Consider the following 21262-nt stretch of genomic DNA (forward strand, 5'->3'; position numbering starts at 1 on the left):
ACAATGTACAAAATGTTAACAAAAACGTTTTAAAACAGTGAAATTTATAGTATTCTTAAACTGTTTCTTGTTGGGTTTTTTTAAAGTAATCTTATACATATATTGTTTTGTAATAACAAATATTTCTTTCGTATTTCAATTTCCTTTGAAGATAATATAACAATTATGTTATTTTTATTTCTATTTAACGCCTATATTGAGTGGCATTACTACTTTTTATCTGATATAATACGGTTTCGGTTTGGATATTTTTGAACCGGAAAAATATATTCGATCATTTTCATTCTTTCGCCGAAGACTCTTTATTTAAGCATATATACACTTATATACTTAAATATGTACTTAAATCAACTCAATCGTCTTTGAAATATCATATTTGACTTTTTTAGTCTTTGTACCTACATATGTCGTTATTTTAATAGATATTTAGATAATTGTAGAATAGCTATTTTTATTCGGACATTATATTTTTTGGTATTTTGGTGATTCTGTAAAATATATGTACAACTACGAACATTTGATACATAAATAATGAAAATGGTTATATTCAGTAAAATAAAATGAAAATAAAACCAAAGAAAGTGACCGGCTATACTGAAATATAAAGTCGGTAATTGAAAACAGTTAATTATGCCCTTACTGGTCTGTCGTCACAGAATATATCAGGGATATATATTTATATTTATGGCGCGGATGTTTACTGAATTTCTTAGGATTACTTGTATGAATTGTATGGGTTAAAATTCTTTGTTAACATTCTTGATTATTCGCTTAAAAATTATATTTTTATGTTTCCTACTTATTTGTTTTGGTTACACTAGAATTAGTATTTTTGAAACAAATTTGTAGACATTTTAGTATATTTAAATGTAATGCAATAACTGTTTTAAAAATCATCATATATTGTAACACTATCGCCATTATGACTCTTGCCTAAAACAATGATGCATTTACTTGTTAATACGCTGACGAATGGATATCTGAGGAGATCAGTGTAAGATATATCATATTACACGCCATTGTATTATGTAAACATGTCAGGAGATTGTCTCGGTCCTGTCCGGAGGGGTTAACGCTGACGGATCCGTCAATTTTGTCGCCTATATAAGACGCTCGTCTCTAGTGTAAAATCATCATTCCCTGTTTGGACGCCCTAGAGGAGGTAAGTGCTCTCTAGTAACACTTTGCTATATTTGCGGTTAACTTCATGTTCTTTTATTGTGCAGAAAATTCTACATCAGCATACATTGTGCTAGATTAAGTATCAACTTTCAAAATTAGCGTTTTTTCCTTTAGGCGCATAACTTATTGTTCATTACATTATTTGCATAGAGAGAAAAAATATTTTTATCTTACATGTTTTGTACAATTGATGGATTTTCTTTTATTTTTTTGTATCAAATATTTTTGTTCAATATTCAAATGTTCTCAGAGGGACCATATATTAAAATATGGTTATAGCATAGTTTTAATTTTATTTATCAAATTATCCATTTCTCCCTCCCTTTAAAAAAACAAGATTAACATGCATAATATACATATGTCTTAACCAGAGTAGATATGATCAATTTTCTAAGATTTTTGTTATTGTTTTCGTTTCCTGCTAAATTGGGTAATGTCCTGTATATTACGCTATATTCTATATTTTTCTTTTAAGTGAGGAAACATAGTTTTTAATTTGTTCTAGATTCCAATCTGTTGTTTTGACGTTGTGATTACTTAGATATAATTAATGATACATACGATAGTTAACATGTAAACTAAATGTGTAATGATGATACATATTTGTTCCCACAGATAGATCAGCATGTTTGCCTTTGCTATCCTTGCCTCCGTGTTGAGCTTGTCTCTCGCCCAACGAATTGGTAAGCCACCTTCTACATTAAAGCATTTCAATTGATGACGATCGCCATGTTTTATGGATTATAATGGAACATAACTATGATTAGTGAAGTTAGATTTGGTACATTTCTTGCTTTAGTAATTTGATACCGTGTATCTGATTTGTATTGCCATTATAATTGTTATTGGTCTGTATAAGTAACGGATTAATGCATTTGGGACTACTTGTTAGATGGTATATGCTTCTTATTTTTTTTAAACTCAGCTTGTAGTTTATAGTACCGTTTTAGAACGTATTACTGTTCGATAAAACAGCAACGACTGTTACAAAGTTTGGCAAGTGCAACATAACGATCAACCAGCATAAACTTACTTCTGATTGTATTTCAGGTTTCTATCAGATGGGTGGCCCCAAAATACCTTTTGGACACCGAAATGGTGGCTTCGTGATTGGAGGCGGCTACCCGATGGGTGGATACCGTAAGGTCATCCACCGCCCAATCATTGGTGGTTATCACAAGAAAGCCCATGTCTTACCCATTTACAAGGGAGCATTCATGGGCGGAAAAGGTGGCATGTATGGTGGATATCCCAAGGGAGGGTTCATTGGGGCATCACATGGAATGGTAGGAGGACACGGTGGTGTTATCAACACAGGATTTGTTGGGCAGCAGCAGAGCATTGGGCCAATCGGAGGTTCTTCATTCCGGTCTTTTGGAAACGGATTCGATGATGATTTCGGAGGCTCTTTCTCTTCCAACAACGGCGGAATCTTTGGTAATGATGATGGTATTGGATTTTCTGGGGGTCCATTCAACGCTGTTGCTGGAGACGACTTAACAGCTATCCGTGGAACAAGTGGAGGAGCCCTTATTGGTGAGGAATCTGTTGCCACTTTTGGAGGTAATGGTGGAGCTATCCTTGCTGACGACACTGCCTTTTCTTTCGGAAACAACGGTGGATCTGTCATCGGTGAAGATAATATTGGAGCTTCATTCAGTGGTAACGGAGCTGCCATCGCCACCGACGACTTTGCGACAAGCTTTGGCAATGGAATCGGACATGGAATCGGACACGGAATTGGACATGGAAACGGACACGGATTCGGCCAAGGATTCGGCCAAGGATTCATCGGGGGTCATGGTGCTGGATTCGTACAGCCAAGCGGCATTATCGGAGGACACGGAGGAATCAGTGAGTGTAATATTCTAACTTAATAATTATAACACCTGAATGAACAGACATTTCTTAGCGGTTACTTAATATTGCGATTAAGCCACATATGGTTTTTATTTTTGCTTGACATCATTTTGTGTACCTTGATTTTCAAGGTTCTTTCTACGTCGCGAAATAGGTTGCAGTCGTAAGTAAATTCTACGTCTGGGTTAACCACCCACTAATGTAAACTTACAATCTATTTTACAGTGCATAAAGGGTTCGGTATGAAGAAGGGTGGATTCATTGGAAGTAAGTATTAAGTGGGTTGTTTATTCCTACCAAAATCTGAAATAATTATTCAAATCTGAAATCAATATATATAAAGACATAAATGTAATGTTTAAATTATAATTTATGTTAGATATGTAATTGTCTCGTTGATATCAGTAACGTTACAATATATTTTATCAGAATATTCTATGTGAAAGCTATTTAAAATCAGTTCTTTATGTTGTGAAATATACTCTTTATAGTTGTTTTATTAGTATTTTAATGTAATTTTTATGTAAATATCAGACCTTCAGGGCCCAGTTGTTTAAAAGATGATTAGGCTAATCACACTTAAGGACAATTTTAAAATCAAGATAAATGATTTCTGGTACTACAAATTTTACAAAATTTTATAAAATTTGTAGGAACTTTATTCTGTACCTACTTGTTGATTTTGGTGAAGATATAATCACAAAGTTTGCAGCAAATGAGAAATAAAACTTTCACTTATCATATGATTAAGGTAATCATCTTTTGAACAACCGGGAGCTAGTGATTATCACTCAACTTGCAATATAAATATATCATAAAACTTTGGTGTTCACATAACTTGTGTAACATATCTAACTATGTTTCAATCGTTTTACAGTGAAAAAAGGATTCGGAGGTTTTAAGAAAGGTGGTCTCATCGGAGGTAATTACTTGACAATTACATATCTAAACTGATTATAATGAAAAACGGTGATGTCTATGTCAAATATTTTAATATTGATAATTATATTTTTTAACACCAAATATATTAGATTTTAGTTGATATTTAATTGCTTATATTCCAGTGCAATTGATTATTTTTACAAAATAATTCCTATTTAAAACGCATAACTTACATTAAACGAATACTCCAAATAGAGCATTTGGGAATATGCAGTTGGTATATTATAGAATAAAATATTGATATCGATATTACTTCAGCAATTTCAAATATGATTTTGTTTTTTAACAAAAGACATAAAAATCAATTTCCAAATATTTTATTGACAAAAATATATTAAAATGTCAATAATATCATGCATAGCCTATCTTTGTCTGAAAAGACGTAAATACCTGCCTTACTCATTGCAATACTAATCCCTCCTCCTTTGGTGTTCCAGGTGGTTATTAAGCAAGGTGGATATAATTAAAGGAGTCTTGTTTAGCGACTGTTTGGGATAGTCCAGACATTATTGATCACGTGACTGAAGCGGATCTCATCACGAATTTAGTGAATCGCCGACGCCCTTTTGGATAGGCATCCGCTGACCTGTTCATTTCAAGCTTTGTGACCGTGCCTTTATTTAAGGAAAACAATAATTTTCCATAGTATAAACAGAAACTTTGCATGAAAATCCTGATTATTTCCTAAAATAATTGCACGTTTATGGAGCTTTGTTATAAGATAGTTAACTTATTTGAATAAAATGTTGTTGATAAATAATAGTATATGTTTCTTATTTCAATGTTCTTATGAGACTCATCTACAAATGCATGTATATGATTGGGTTCAGGGCGACTCGTTGCCTCTATGGGATGGAAAGGAATATCAATGTACAAATATGAAGTACTTGTCAATTCAACTGTATGCCATTTTGCTCAGGTCTGAAAGCTTAAAAAAACACACAATAATTATGATACGACTTATCAAGTTGAGAAAATTACCATTTTACGTCATTTGAAGAATCTTGTGAATATGTTACTCACTATAAGTACAGTTACTTTAAAATTTGAAAATTTGAAATAAAACAACATGGCATCGATATTTTCTTACAAAATATACATGTAATATTAAAGATGCTCCACCGCCGACGAATGGTATTTTGCGATGGTATGAAAAAAGGAGAAACAAATTAGTATTTTTCTTCAGTTTTAAAAGTCACTTATTACTTTGCACCATTACCATCATTGAAAATGGGCATCTAATTTTGTATTCAAGAGAAAAATATTTTTAAAAAATCCATGTCACTAATCCCTATATGGAATTAAGTACTGATTGCGCATGCACCACAAGGAAAAGGAATTACATATTTTAATAAGATTTTTGTATCATTTAGACATATATAAACACGATTTTATCAGTTGTTTAAATATTGGGTATCGTTTATGCTCTGCCGGCGGTAAAACATTTTAAATAAAGGAAAGCAATTTTCAAATTACTTTCAAATTTGGATTTTATACCAATAGTCTTTTAAAATAAAACAAAATCTAAATTCTCCACTTCTTTTTTATTGTAGCCTAGCTATTGCAACCGAGAAACGAAAACTATATTTTGAAAATTAAATCTATGTAACAATCATTCATGTATAAAAATAGTGTATATATGTATATATATAGAATGTATAAAAAATAACATACAACTTGAATCGCAAATCTGTGCATAGATTTTCTGTTTCAACACATATATATTTCGGTTAAGTGGACTACCGGGTTGTACCAGAAAAAAAATCGATATGTTTAACTTTTCTTACACACTTATCTTTAGAAAATTTTCGCTTATTTGATCATATCAGACCTAGCACAAATAAAATGTATTTAAAATATAAAAGATGGACGGTATTTAAGTTACATACGCTGATACCAAACTCTGTTAGACGAATGGAACAAACGATTAATATTCACAGCAAATTTGTTAATCTGAAGGTTACAATGTAATGTACACACTATCAAATAAGGTGGGATGTTAACAACATCATATAATAAAATATTATAGTGCTGCTTAAATTACCATGCTTTGTCTCCATGCTTTACAACTATTCGGTACTGAAATGACACACTCAAAATTGTTTTAAAAGAATAATTAAGAATCAAAAAGGAAAAAAAGCTAGATAAATAAAACTAATATAATAACCATTACAACGATTATATTGTCATATCGATACTTCAATGCAAGTCGTCTGAACTATTGTTTTTGTTAGTATCGTTCTTTACAATAAGGTAGGCCCAACTATTATTTTAGAATTTTTTCTTGAATGAGTATATATTGTTTTCTTCATCAAATGTCATGATGTTACCATTTTGTAGGCATAACAACTCGAGCGGGGAGTCGTGGGTACAAAATAAACTGCTTCAAAGTAAAATTGAAGCCGGACAACACGTATATTCCTGGATTAGTCCCTAAAATGATGTCACCATTGTGATCAAAACATCCGCTTGAAATATTGATATGGCCCAGTTGGGGTAGTAATTGTCTTTCGTTCTGTCGATGAATCAATCAATATTGCACTTTTACATTTGCCGTCATTTCTAGTGGCCAAATACCTTCCATATACTGCATCCTTCGTCAATGAGCTTGGGACAAAATCATCAAATTGAGAAAGCATATGGGTATGTCCATCGGATCTTTTCTCCATTCTCGTCAAGTATTTCAAGTCTGTCATTTTGGACTAGGTAAAGGATTTCTTTTCCATTTGATGATTCTATCAAAAGCAGTTTTGGAGGCAAATTTGTTGAAAACATTTCTTATCAGTTTCGCCATGTAATAGTTTTGATACAGAGTTATCCAGTCGTGTGTACCAAATTGTACCACTATCTGGCGAAATAGCCATACTTGTGTAACGAGATTGGGAGTGTCACTCCACTCGTAAAATGAATGAGCTTTACATATTTTGTTCTCATACCCTTTGTAAAGTTTGGCATAAACCCAACCAAGATGTATATTTCTTCTTTGAACGTTTGAATATCTATGATATTAGACTGAACTTCAATGAAGTCCTTGTTTAACTCAGGACGTGAAAAGAGGCAGCGTATGTGTGGACATATCGTAGTTCTTCACTCTCAGACTGGGATATTCTATCGAAAAAAAGAAACCAAAATTTTGTCATTCTGTAGACGATCCGTTACTTGTGCATGATTAAATAAGAAATTGTTCAATTATATCGAAACATCTTCCGAAAACAATAACGAATTTATGCATTATATACTTATTTCCTTCAAGTATAGGGTTTTCGTATTTCTACACTGAAAATCAGTTGTATTTGTCAAGAATTTATAGCATTATATGGACCTGACTTTATTAATTTGTAGAAAAAACAACAACACTTGTCTGTCTTGTTTCTATCCGTCAAAATGGTACATATGCAATTCTTTCTTAACTTATTTCAAAATACAATACATTAATCGCATATAGGCGGTTATATTCGAGGGGCTGGTATGTTTCACAATTTCTTTCGGCATTGTTAAACAGTACATTTAACAGTATAATAACGAATATGTGATGCAAAAATATATTGAGAAACTGTTAAATCATTTATACTCACTCTGAAAGCCAAAAGGCAAGAAAAAAAAAACCCGGTAAATTTCAAATTAAGTGCTTCAATATACAAATAATATACGGAATATATATACACCGTTTACCTGTTTTGTAGGATATCCACAATGGAGTGATTATTTTCATTCACCCTATCGCTTTGAAAAGGTCTGAAAAGTATAATTTACAAATTACTCATACATGATAATAATATGTGATTAAATCCATTTCAGACATAATAATTTAGCGCCTGAATTGATAGAAACACATATAGTCAAAAAGTAAAAACCAAAAGGTATATAATTTCATGAACGTGTTTGTAACTTGTAGTTTGGAGCTACAATGGTTGATAAGCTTGTCAAGAGATTGATATCTATAAGATTAATTAGTCGAATCCAGATTTCGGTGTATCCCGGCGTACTTGTAATGTAACTATGAAACCTCACTTTCATAAATAATCAAATATTGAAATCAAAATGTCATTTACACATTGACATAGTTTTGACATAGTTTAAAATCAAAGTTTTTAATTGTTTACAACCCACCCATAATGATGTAAATACCCTGTACCCTTCTACCCAGGTCCCTTGATGTTCGAGTTAAAGAAGTTTATACGGTTACTCCTGGTTCTCCCTAGCTATTCATATACAAATTACAATTCGTATATGTAACATCTGCCAGAACCTAAACGTAAATGAACTTGTTTTGTTACTTTATGTAAATTTCTAGCTATATTATAGATCTAGAGAAAGAGATAATCGTATATGAATGGACTAAGACGAGTTCTACACATCAGACCAGACAGAATAACCACCCGCATTATTTAGTGTAACGAGACTAATTCAAGTGAGTTTACCCGGAATAGCATATTTAGACAGATAGTCAGGTTTCCGATTTATACAGGTTTGTATTACTGTAAATCAAGATGAATAATACTACGATGTTTGCGCCCACATGGAACAGGTACAGGTGCATTTGCGAGTACGAGGCGTGGCTATATTACACCTGCCAATCGGTCCATATTTCCGTCGGCCTTTGAGTAGAAAACTTCATATCACGCTGCCAACAGGAACATAAACTCTTTTATTATACCGAAACGCGATTAGTAAAAATGGTTGTTTTACACTTAGTCCATCAGTGTTGAACAAACGGAAGGGGAGATGAATACGTGTGAGAGATGGGCGGTCACCACGGGACATCCGTTCCAGGGAAATACTGAATCCATTTCCCGCATGAATATACGCATACGATGTTTATTTCCCTGTCATGTGATGTATTGCAGTATTTCAACTAATCGCAGACATTATTATAAATGTAAACTAAGTGTCATGTCTCCCTACTGTCAGGACAATAATTGTTTATTATTCCGAAAAAAAGTTTTTCTCGCGCCAGACTACAAGTCTAATATAGTGGCTAGAATTAAGTTGTTTGCTTAAAAACTGTTGGGCTTATAGTTATTGTTAAATCATAAGTTAGACCTACCGTATCTTTCAGCCCAAATCAACTCCCTATAGCATGTTACATCATATAAACATTACATCGAGTGTAATTGTGTTATATGTTTTTTTATCATTATGATAAGAATATTATTAATTTCGTCGTTCAACGGTCAAACGCTCGACCAATCAGCGACTGTGATTCATCGGTGAGGTATAATATCTGGATTAGATAGTTAGATAAGGGCCGTTCGTGACAAGTTTACATTATTAAAAACTGATCAGCAATGAGATCGGTCGGAATTTTAGTCTGTATGGACAAGCGTTCCTGGAGTTATTATGTTCGGAAGGAGTATCTAAGTATATTTGTATCAGTGAATTCGCATTAATATACCTTTACTGTATTGAAAATGTATAAAAATCAATTAATTTACTAGCTCCTTATATTTTGCATTTGTGCAAAAAAAAAAAAAAAAAAAAAAAAAAAAACATTCTTGTGCTAGTCATTTCGAGCTAGTCATTCAGCATGCACAAACTTAGAAGCTTTCACGCACCTGCAATTGGGTATTTACATGCCGGAAAGTTTTTTTCTCGCACCAGAAAACAAGTCTAACATAATGGCAAGAATTCAGTTGTTTGCTCAAACACTGTTGAAATACAACGACCATTGTTTTAGTCAAATGAAAGCCTTTGCACGTATCGGTCAACTTCGCCACGAGGAATAAAATGTTTTTGAAAACGAAAAAAAAACTACATCCCTCAATTCCATACTTTAACGTTATATTTTTTATATTTTAATGTACTAAGCCATTACCTGTTGTTTCGAGACCGATTTAAGGTTGACTCCATGAATGGCAGAAGTTGATTGCATTACCCCTTCCAGTCAGTAGCATTTGTCTATCCGTGCTTGAACCTATCATCTATTAGAGTTGTAAATTTGTTTTGCAGGAGCGATGTAAGCACTGCATTGTCTGCGCTGGTAAAAGAAATCTCACTTGAAACCGTAAGAGGGGATACCGATCTCGGAGTAGAAATAATCTGGCTGTCATATCCTATTTGGATATTAACTGGATCTAAATGTTTTTGTATGTCGCCATTACAATCCGGTCATTTTAGAAGAAGATCTGGACTGATCAGAGCACACTTCGCCAACAACGTCCGGTGACATTGGCGTAAAATCTAAAAAGAATAAATAGTTCATGATATACACTACTGTATATGAATTCAAGAGAAATCATGTTTTCTAACGCGGTTATATTTCCAAGCTATAACCAGTAATATCATATTTCTGCTAAAGCTAGATTAATGATCCATGAAATAAGCACACAACGAAACGTACAGATAGCTATTACTTCTTCACCGATAATTATCAATGCTGTGTAGGAATTATAAGCATCCGACCCTTGATACCAATAAAACAAATATGGATGACAGGTCACAAAGACAAATATTGCAAGAAATATATAAAATAGCACACTTTTTAATATGGAATTGTTGCATTATGCCATGAAACCATAATCATGACTAACAACATCATTAACAACACTTGCATTTACTGCAGTTTACTTTGATTTGGAGAAAAAAAACAACAACCAAAAAAAACAAAAACAAAATCCATATCAGCGTAAAAATTATATAGTTATCCTACTTATTTTTGCATGCCATGAACGAACTCGTGATAATGGTTTAGTACATGTAAATAGAACCTATACTTTAGCTAACTCTGTATCGTGAATTTAGTTCCGTGATTAGACGTTTAATGTATGTCAGTAGATTTACAGAACAATGATATCACAGGACACATGTACAACAGACCACCGTACTGTTTATCAGTGTAGATTAATGTAAATTAATGGATTTGTTTTCGCGACGACTTCATTTCGCGATTTAGTTATCGGATTCTGTTTAGGAAGATTTGCGGATCATCCGACCAATTTTGCGGCGATTGCTTTTCGCATTATATAATTGCACGCAGAATACGCGAAAAAAGTTAATATACAGATACCATTTGTCGATATTGTATTTTTCTAAAGTTCTAAAGATGTTATACATACAATTGTGAATTTTGTTCAATGTGTTACATTTTATATGGTGACTATTAAAAATGATTGTTTGCAACGAAACTGCGTATTCAACTATTGTTGCAACTATTGATGTCACAAGACGGAATTATGTGTATCGTTTTTATTTGAAGTGCATTTCCTTAATTTGCATTCATTAGTGCAATTTCCAAATTGAGCCGTATTACCTTCATTCCCTAAATGAACTCCATCCACCGTATCTGCTGGTTTGTATCTACCTGGGGAATCAGTCGCTGGAACCACTTTTACCAGAAGCTCGTATTGTGAAACTGAAATATCTGTTTGTGTTTCCTTAGAGGGTTTTACGGTTTGCTTAGCTCTACGTTTCCTGAAACAAAACCAAAAACTACTGAAGTAAAAATCTTCCAGTCTAGTTTTTGTTTCAAATCTTCAATCTTGTGTTACATGCATTGGAAAATTGACGATAAATGTCATAGATTATATCAATGGAGATAATTCCACATGGTACCCGATGGCATTTGTATATCTCCAGTGGTGATGGAACGTAGCCCTTTGTAATATTTCCGCTGAAATAACGTTAGCGGGTGGCCGGCCGCGCGATAACGTCATTTCAGCGTAAATATTACAAAGGGCTACGCGGGATATCATGTTTTAACGTCAATCTATCACCAATAGAATAATAGTCCCGCACAAGCGTTATCGGGTATCACGTGCTACGTGAATTATTCCCATTATAAAAGAACGAATTCATATATTCTGACAATGCGGTATTTCAAATAAAGCCACACAGGGATACTGATCTACGTTTCAATCCGCTGTGATTTAGCAAGAAAGTCCGTCATTTGGCACGATGACCTCGATCATATCGCACAGGTGAACAAGGTTATACATTTTTTGTATGCATGTGTAGCAGACACGAGTTTGATATGTGCGCAGAATACCAAAACAATTTAAACATTACTTCAGTAAGTATGTCTTGGCTCCGTGAACCCGGTCTTGTTACACTAATGGTCGCTACAGATTATCAATATGACACACTAACGGCGAGACTATGCATAATGGCGGACTTTCCAACTAAAATTAAGCTGATTAATAATGGAGTAGATAAGTTCTTCCTTTTCTCGTTGCTGATTTGAAATTATGTTTCCATCGGCATCAATTAAGGGAAACATCGTCTACCATACAAGAAATATATTTTAAACTATAACTTTCGCTTTCGAGGGCAATATAACTTTTATTCGAAGCACGTAAATCATTGCCGACATTCCGCCATAGTATCTTACATCTTTACCTTGTTCTTTCTCGTTCCTTCTCTTTGAAGCCCTCCGGATCCAGTTCCTTCTGTCTATGACGCCAACTCCGACTTCGTTCACTTGACTTCGGTATATTCCGGTCGGATTTCCTTTTCTTTGGTACTACTCTAAAAGTATGTAGTCATGTGTGAGTACTACACGCTTAATGGTATCTTTATGAGAAAGTTATATTTGTAATTTTCCTATATTCATGGATTCAAAATACTAGTAAAACAATTGCTACATTACCGTACCATCGTCTGGGTATTGTTTGCGATGAACCCTATCGATAGTGGCACCGCTCCGACCGATTTTTATATTCAAAGTTAATTGCAATGATAACATTCGTAAAATTGACGCCATTGGTTTAGAGGAATCAGTGTAACACGAAATCCAAAACCCGCAAATAGGTTAATAACATGATCGTATATGAAATACAAATATCAGATTAACGCCAGACAACATCTGATCTGTCGTTTGATATTCGTCGTCATTAATTTCCCCATATTACTTTATACATGTTATGGGGTCTTTGTCCACTGCAAGTGCGCTTTTAGGTCGTATAACAATAATTTGATTTGCGGAGATAATGTCTTATCAACAAGACATGGCAATGCTACTTAACCTGTCAACAGCTAACTCGGTATGGCAATGCTAGTTACCTTGTTCAATATATAATTCGAAATGTCAAAGCTAGTTAACCTGGTCAATAGCTAACTCGACATATCAATTCTAGTTAACCTGGTCAGTAGATAACGCGGTTTAGCAGTGCCTATTTAATTTGGTCAGTAGCTAAATCGTCATTCAAATGCTAGTTAACCTGGTTATGCGCTAACTGGATATTCCCAATGCTAACTACATTTTACCAAACACTTAAATAAAACACCATGACACGATATACTCCATCCTCGATATTCCAGGGGTTAGTATCATTGTGTTATATCTAGCCCTGGATTATCGCATACTATATGTAAATATTTAGTGAGAATATCTAACCAACCACAAGCCTGCAAAAATATATTTGAAGGCAATAGAGATTGACGCCCGACTTCCAAGCCACACGGTCTACCACAATGTAGCATTATACGACTCTTTGACGTACATTAAAGGACTAAATTAACTGTTATGCTCTAGGATGGATATGCCTAGGCCTCCAATCTATATTATATCAGAACGTACCCGTTTGTGCCAGATGCAATTTCCTCATGTAGAATCGAAGGATCTGGAAGCGTCGCCGAGAATACATCATCACCGGAAGGTTCCCCAATAGGACTCAAACCTTTTTGACTTGTCAGTTCATTTGGGGGTCCCATGTCAGTTCTCAGACCATTTTCAGGTCCTTCACTCTTTTGTTCACTATCGAAGCCTTCCATTTCAAAGGACACCGTCCACTCCCATATAAGTCCAAGTTGATGACACCTCTAAACGTCTAGCATCATTTCTGCAGGAAAGTGCGTTATGATACAAACGTATTATAACAGAAACACAAAAAGGCTATGGTATTCCCTCTTATACAGATAAGTACAATAAGGAAATCAATCATTTATGTTATACTGCAATGAATGTAAAGAGAGAATACCGGTCATATATATGTATGTATATAATCTGGACACATGTCAATGTGGATTAATCAACTATAAAATCAAAAGAAGCATGTGATGAAAGTTTTCCGCAGCAAAAAATGCTGAACTGCGCATGCTCTGGTGTTGTCTAATACATTGGATCCGCATAACGCTTAAACATAAGTGAATTACTACCATCCGCGCTATTCTGTAATTGCATATAACAGAGTTATCTGCACTTGCGGGTAGGTATTGATTGTGACGTCATGTATTTGCGAGCGTAACGTCATACTTTTCAGAGAAAACGAGGTGAATTGGGCTCACAAAATCATGACGTAACAATCGATACCTACCCGGAACTCACGATCTTCGGCAACCAATCGCCTAGCCAAACATGTCTGAGTCTTCTACCACTGCGCCACATTAACGTCCCCATAAAAAGGACGTTTCTATGACGAAGTGATAGTCGGTTCGACATGATCACTGTGGAAATTGTCAATTTAAATCTTTTGATCAACAACACATAGTGTATATTATACATTGAGTTTAGTAATTATTAAATATCAAAGAACGTGGATGTGGACGTGGATGTGGCGCAGTGATAGAAGGCGCAGGTATGTATGTTTGTCTAGGCGACTGGGTGCCGTAGATCGAGAGTTCGAGGCCCGGATATGGCACAAGTCAATAAATTGTCATGCTTTGTTAAATTGTGTTTCTTTGATATTTAAATAAATATTTAGGAACAGTTATGCCATAAATCTTCCAAATCCTTAGAAACCCAAAGCAAAACTGATATATAACTCATATGTTATCCGGGAAAACTAAAGTCTAAGCTATAATCTCTACTTTAGGTATGTGTGTGGTGTATGTATATGTGTATCAGTGCTGAATATAGTGCGTACAAAGACGTAGGTACACTGTAACACAAATGATAGACAAAACCCCACAATATAAACAGTGTAAAATGTACATATAAAACATATATTACATGTATCAAATTCTTTTTTTTGGTCAAAATACGCACAAGTCAAAATGTTTATATATGAAGAAAATACTACTCTAAGATTAAATTGAAAATTAAGAAATACGTGAATTTAATAATAGAATGTGCATGCCTTTTAGATTTTCAGAATTTACGAATAATCTATTTAAAGTCGTACGGTAAGAATTAAGGTACATATACAAATTATTTTTTTATGAAAACAAAATGTCTGTTCTTCACTAGTGAGCGGGTTGAAATGACCTTGAATGCTATAGACATACCACAAGTAATCATGCCGCTGTCACAACAAAGCTCTAAAAATAGCAGTGTTGTAAGATCTATAAATAGTTTGAATCGGGTTTTTCCTTCCAATGCAACAAGAAGACCAAATAAGGAAATGAATATCAAACAGTATTAATAGTTGTTACAATGTATGCACACACTTGCCTGACAATACTCGATGTTTTGATTAATCTGATCTGCATGTTATATATGCAATGAAATATAGATGTATTTTGCTGAAAACATCCATTCGTGTGAAGCGCTTTATATACAGTTGACCTTATAACTCTAAAACAATTTAAGATCATAAATACATTTACTTACAATGTGGTATTTACGTTTATTATGCATGATATCACGACTAGAACTCATAAATTGAACCGTGACCAAAAATAAGAGTAAAACAAGATCGATACACATACACACTGTTGACACTGACACCAGTTTCCAGTGCTAATATCATTACACAAATATATATAATCATGATTGTCGCTAAAAACAAACGCAGTATGCTTCTTAGTACACAACGAATAAAATTCACATGAAAATGATCAAATACATACCAAAAGGAATCGGTCGGCCGTGAAAAAATATCGTCAGCATCAGTCGACGTTCTTGAAGTTACAGGAATAAAGGATGAATTGTCCAATTCGCTGGCCTTGTTATCATCGATATTTTCAATAGAGAGTCATTGCGAAATAGATGCTTAACAAATGTGACATTTCTTCTTTGCTGCAAAAATGGAATTTCAAACACACATCAGCATACATTGTATGGTCACACAGCTCAGTTTGAGTCAGCCCCCAGATGAACGGTATATATATACTGTGTGCTCGGTCACGTTCGAACAGTAGGCGTCTAAAGTGAATGGAAATCCTCAAACGCATTCGGGCGTTTTTGTCCGAACACAATCCGGATACATATAGGCCAATATAGTGATTGCTAAAAATAACCCCTCGGTAATATCGTTAAGTATTCGGTCCAAACAGCGTTAGTGGTCTGGTGATTGTGTGTTTGTTCGGTATTCGTTAACTCAAAATTAAAATGATTTATTATGGGGTATTATACTTTGGTAATAAGTTTGTTGCTCCTTCTTATACAAACCATGTGATTCACTCTTGAATTATTTCGTTTTTTTCCCTTATACGCATTACGTATGTATAGATTTTTAGACTGGAAGCAATGGGAAGTTAGCTAAACTTTAACGTTTTACTATCCTGAGCTATTCACAATATAATATAATTCATACACGTTTTGCCGATTGAATTTCTTTTTGCTTCTGATTGTGTCACTGGAATCTGCCTTCTCTGTCTACCCCTTCCCTTTCTCTTCATTTTTCTCTTTTTGTTTTTTTCATGATTTTTCTATTGTGGTCTCTCTGTGTATGTATGATCTAAAAAGTATATGTAGATTGAAAATGTTTCTGTTTGTCCTGTCTAATAAATTACAAAATTGAAAAAAAATCTTTTCCTGCTTCATGTCCGACACTAAAACGATACAATTTAATTTGTGTTAAAACATTCAAAATAAACTTACTCATCCGGAGCTAGTTACATAACATGGACGGAAGACAAAATAATATTATATGAATTGTCTATTGTTTAGAAATTTCGCATATTTCGTAATGATATTGATTTACTTACTTCATATCTTGTAAAATCAGAATATTGAATTAAATTGAGCACAGTGATGAGTCATTCCCTTAATTACAACTCCAATCAGACCTAATACATTACCATGTGTAGATATACCACAGGTAGCTGTAGTAAGTTATATCAGTTTGTTTGGTTTAGTAATATAGTACATGCTTCTTTCTTCTAAACGTATATTACCATTTTTACTTGTAAAAGGAAAATAAAAGGAGTATATGTGTGCATAGAATACTAATTGTGTCCTCAAGATATCTATTGTTGAATACATGTACAATTTGTCATCTGTTATTTTCAAATGGTAACGTTCCACACCAGTGCACCCATGTTATGTCACCTTTGGGACTGTAAAGCAAACATTTTCTATACCTCTGTGATATCAATTGCAAAACAACAAGCCCTACCAAATAGAAGTTTCGTTGCATTATAGATAATCAAATACCTTACGTTTCCACAACTCAAACGCATTGACTTCGAGTTGTTATACTTAATATTCAGCTGATATTAGGCAAGTATGAATAAATACTCAAACTCACCTATGTATATGCATCAGTATATGTATCGTTACGTGTGCATATCTCCCCGTACGCATTCGGGCGTTTCGTGTCCGATCACATAGCAGGTAGTAATACTTATTGCTAAAAATAAACAGTCGGTAATGTGTTTTAACAAAGGGTGGGTATTCGGTCAAAAAGTGAACCGGTGCTGAAATTAATACAAATATATAGTATAACAATTGTTTATTTCGCCTTCATTATCTTGATAAAGGAAACTAATTTTCTGTGCACATAATACGAGTACTGTCTGAATCTACATAGTTATGTAAGATAAATATTTTTATATATGGCCATTCGGAAAGAATATTTTTTATTTCTTTATCTCGAACCTCAGACTGTTTGCCTGATTTCAGAACAATTTCGATCGTTTGCATTTCATTCTTAAACATTTATCCCGGTTGTCTTAATATATCTAGATATATTACCACATGGCCTTCACCTTATTGTCAGCAGTTCAAATCCTGAGTTGGAAGCTGTCAGATACCGACCAAGGTCGACGATTTTCGTCGAGTACTCCGGTATTCCTCCACTACCTTAAAGACACTGGCTGTTTATAGGAGATGAAACCAATTAACGAAACAGACATAGATTTGCATTTGTTTTCATTATATGTAATATGGTACTAATTTATATAATATCGTGTCAAGATGTATTACTTTAATCGTGTAACTTTGGTGTTATGTTATGCATCGTGATTGGAAATGCATTGATGACTATCAATGAGGTTATTTGAATCCCTGTTATTGAAAGTTAAACTTAGCATACTAAGACATTTTCTTTTCCATCATAATTTGTCGATGAATTAGCATACACAATAGATTATTTAACATAATCATATGGACGTTTGCTATTTTACATGTATTCATTATTTTTATGAGTGTATATCTCCCCGGACTCATTCGGACGTTTCGTGTCCGAACACATATATAGTATGTATTAATACTTATTGCTTAAAATAAACACTCGATAATTTATCTAACAAAGGGTCGGTCAAAAACTAAATAGGTGCTGAAATTAATAGAAGTAGTATTAAGTTGGCAACATTTTTTTTATTTCGTCTTAATTTTGTAGAAATCTTTAAAATAAATAATACATTGGATATGTAGTACCATTGCAATATAGCCTAACCTAGATTGTACAATAATTCACTTTTAACCTCATCGTAGTTATATCATACATACATGTATCTATGGTAACGTATACCTCAGGTAGCTGCAGAAGACTATACATCTTGTATTATTATTTGGTACATAAGCTAAGCTTGATATACATACACAACACGCGTGATTATAAAAAATAGTGTCATGTTACATGTGCTCTAATGAGTACACATAGTGGTTAGTTTTGTTATCTTTAATTATGATTGAGTAATTTTGTTATAGTAAACAATGCAGTGGACATACAGTACTGCAGTAGTATAGTCTTACGGACAATCATTATGTATTAAACTCATATCGTACTTATACCATATCATACTTAATCATGGTTAAACATTCCCCAGATAGCTGCAGGCGATTATACAACATGATCTGTTTTATCATTACGCACATACACTCACTGTAGTGCAACTAGTACGGCAACGATGTTTTTGATCCGTTTCCGGTATCGCTTCGATATACGAGTACCGAGCAGGTAGGTTCCAACTTGAAGAGTTTAAATACATTGCGCATGGTGTTGCAGATCGATATTTAGCTAAAGTGTTCATTAGATATCCTACCTTGTATTAAGATCGTGATTTCACGCAAAGTACTCATATTTATCATACAATTGTGACACTTACATACAGCTTGATGCGAGTTCCTAACAAAAACTTCAAGTTTTCATCTGAATCTTGCTTATTATCCAAGATATTCACAAGATTTGACTGAGAAACAAATTATTAGGTTCATATGTATCAATCTGATATGCGCTTTGCTATATTTGATGAAGAATAAAGAGTGATTGACCCATTGTTTTACATCGTTGTGTCAGTCTTTGCGCAACGGTTTCGATCGATGATATTGCGAAAAAGTGTACGGTTTGGAGTTTGAGATTGCAACGGTTTGGTATTTATATGATGGCATCTCCATGCGTAATAGAATCCAACCGTAACGTATTAAGCACAGGGATCTGAGAATTAGTTACAGTTTCATATAATTATGGCCCCACCAGAATGCCCTTAGACTATTTTTAGATGTTTTAGGGACGTAGATAAAAAAAAAATCAGTAAAAATCCTATTCTACATTAAACACACAGAGTACAATGTAGAATAGGATATTTACCGATTTTTTTTATCTAGACCCCTAAAACGTCTAAAATGGTCTTTGGGTACTCTTGTGGGTTCACGATTACATCATAATTAATGTGCATAGTCTATAAACTGTAAATAATTATCAGATCCCTAGCTGTGCCATTAATTACATTTGTCCAGTTCACCTTTAAAACAATAGTTTTACCGCTGTCCACTCGGTCACACTGACCAATGCATATATACTATTATACTACAGTATAATACTGTAATCAGGTACATTTTTATTATCATCCTCGATATTCCTGGGGTTCCGATCACTTACGATCTCTACACCCCTGGACTATCTCATAGTAAAACTGGAGGCAACAGAATAGAACAGGTAACTTAGTCATTTGATGTACATCAAAAGAGCCGTATAACGGTACACTGTGGTTGACTCTGTGGCTTTGATGTTAGGCGTCGCTCTCTCTGTAGTCTTCAAATGAAATATTTGCTAGCCCGTGATTGGTCAAATGTTTTCCGCTGAGCTGCCTTCAATTTCACTGTGAGATAGTCCAGGGGTGTAGAGATCGTAAGTGATCGGAACCCCTGGAATATCGAGGATGACCCATTTCTAGTCTACTACAAATTTAAGAAAACATTACTTACTTTACTTGAAGCTTTCCTAAGTCGTCTAACCGCGTACATGTTAAATATTATGTCTGATGAATTTAATTCTAATAATAGTACACAAATTGGTCTATTTTCATGTCATTATCTGAAAGAAAGAAATACAAACCGTACATTTACTTTTGTTTTTAACTTGTGTCTCAACCGTACACTATTGAAATTCAAAACCGTTGCGACACTAGTCTGATATCGAACACAAATTGTTGAATTTCATAAGTATTTTCAACATTATTGTAAACAAATTATATACCAATGGAAACGGGAAAGTCTAAAGATTTCCAATATTGAATCACAGTAAAACTATACCTCAATATAAGTCGGCAAATCGAAGCTGAACGAAAAATTTAGCTGTGTTTTCTGTCATGTGTGATATTCAAATGCATTTTTTGAAATATAAGAAAACAGATAATAATACATTTTTTCGTTTGGTTGAAACTTATCATACTCTTCAGCAATCACTACATACCATGAATCATGGTATCATCCGTAACGCCAGCAAATTAGTGATACAAAGCACGGTGCCGTGGTCTTCATGTCGCCGAAGCGATACCGGAAACGGATCAAAACTGGGGATCGTTGTCTCGTACGGAATGTAGTTGCACGTGGTACAGGGGACACTAGCCTGACTGGGGGTAATATTTGTATATTGTAAACCTTATTACATGAGGTTCAAAAATATTATCACAGGGCCCGTCCATGCTTTCATGGAACACTTAATTAATAAGTGTTTTGTGCACAAAATGGGTGTAGTATCTGTCTGTGGTCCTAACATAATCTACTCCAGAGTACATATTCTTTTTATCTAAATTGGACATCTTGTGAAAGAAAAATTGTGTTTTAACATCAAGAATCCAGACAAGCGGATGCATGATTTTTCAGAGAACTAATTTTATTTATTGGTAATTTAGTTGTTAAACGCTTTTACCACAATATATATTGTGCTTCGATGTGGGATCGAGTTTAAGATATGTGTCAGCTTGATAATCCTCAATGGCCTTCACGTCATTGTCA

General features: G+C 34.1%; 2 protein-coding genes and 1 long non-coding RNA gene across 3 annotated transcripts; 1 reads left to right on the plus strand and 2 right to left on the minus strand.

Moving 5' to 3' along the window:
• The first annotated feature begins 1736 nt into the window (after positions 1–1736).
• LOC138331746 (uncharacterized) lies at positions 1737–4534 on the plus strand. The gene is made up of 5 exons (XM_069279509.1): positions 1737–1865; positions 2233–3036; positions 3268–3309; positions 3920–3964; positions 4422–4534. The coding sequence occupies exons 1-5, from the start codon at positions 1808–1810 to the stop codon at positions 4430–4432; spliced, it is 960 nt and encodes a 319-aa protein (XP_069135610.1). The 5' UTR covers positions 1737–1807; the 3' UTR covers positions 4433–4534.
• LOC138331747 (uncharacterized) lies at positions 4285–8623 on the minus strand. The gene is made up of 2 exons (XR_011209719.1): positions 7657–8623; positions 4285–7092 (listed from the first exon to the last, which is right to left on the minus strand). It is a non-coding gene; the product is annotated as an uncharacterized lncRNA (long non-coding RNA).
• Positions 8624–9553: 930 nt separating this feature from the next.
• Positions 9554–16012, minus strand: LOC138331748 (uncharacterized). Its single transcript, XM_069279510.1, has 5 exons — positions 15709–16012; positions 13499–13760; positions 12319–12447; positions 11234–11394; positions 9554–10164 (listed from the first exon to the last, which is right to left on the minus strand). Exons 2-5 carry the CDS (start codon positions 13690–13692, stop codon positions 10082–10084), a joined length of 567 nt encoding a protein of 188 aa, XP_069135611.1. The 5' UTR covers positions 13693–13760; positions 15709–16012; the 3' UTR covers positions 9554–10081.
• Between the last annotated feature and the right edge of the window lie 5250 nt (positions 16013–21262).

The sequence above is a fragment of the Argopecten irradians genome, chromosome 9 (genome assembly GCF_041381155.1).
Source record: "Argopecten irradians isolate NY chromosome 9, Ai_NY, whole genome shotgun sequence".
In the NCBI taxonomy this organism is placed as follows: domain Eukaryota; kingdom Metazoa; phylum Mollusca; class Bivalvia; order Pectinida; family Pectinidae; genus Argopecten; species Argopecten irradians.

What these genes read in the sequence shown, in the direction of transcription:
- LOC138331746 (XM_069279509.1), top strand. Translation starts at nt 1,808, where the DNA reads ATGTTTGCCTTTGCTATCCTTGCCTCCGTGTTGAGCTTGTCTCTCGCC. An exon ending in GTCTCTCGCCCAACGAATTG is followed by an intron (nt 1,866 to 2,232) that starts GTAAGCCACCTT and finishes ATTGTATTTCAG; the next exon opens with GTTTCTATCAGATGGGTGGC. An exon ending in GAAGGGTGGATTCATTGGAA is followed by an intron (nt 3,310 to 3,919) that starts GTAAGTATTAAG and finishes ATCGTTTTACAG; the next exon opens with TGAAAAAAGGATTCGGAGGT.
- LOC138331748 (XM_069279510.1), bottom strand. Translation starts at nt 13,692, where the DNA reads ATGGAAGGCTTCGATAGTGAACAAAAGAGTGAAGGACCTGAAAATGGT. An exon ending in ATTGCATCTGGCACAAACGG is followed by an intron (nt 12,448 to 13,498) that starts GTACGTTCTGAT and finishes ACATACTTTTAG; the next exon opens with AGTAGTACCAAAGAAAAGGA. An exon ending in AGTTCATTTAGGGAATGAAG is followed by an intron (nt 10,165 to 11,233) that starts GTAATACGGCTC and finishes TATTCTTTTTAG; the next exon opens with ATTTTACGCCAATGTCACCG.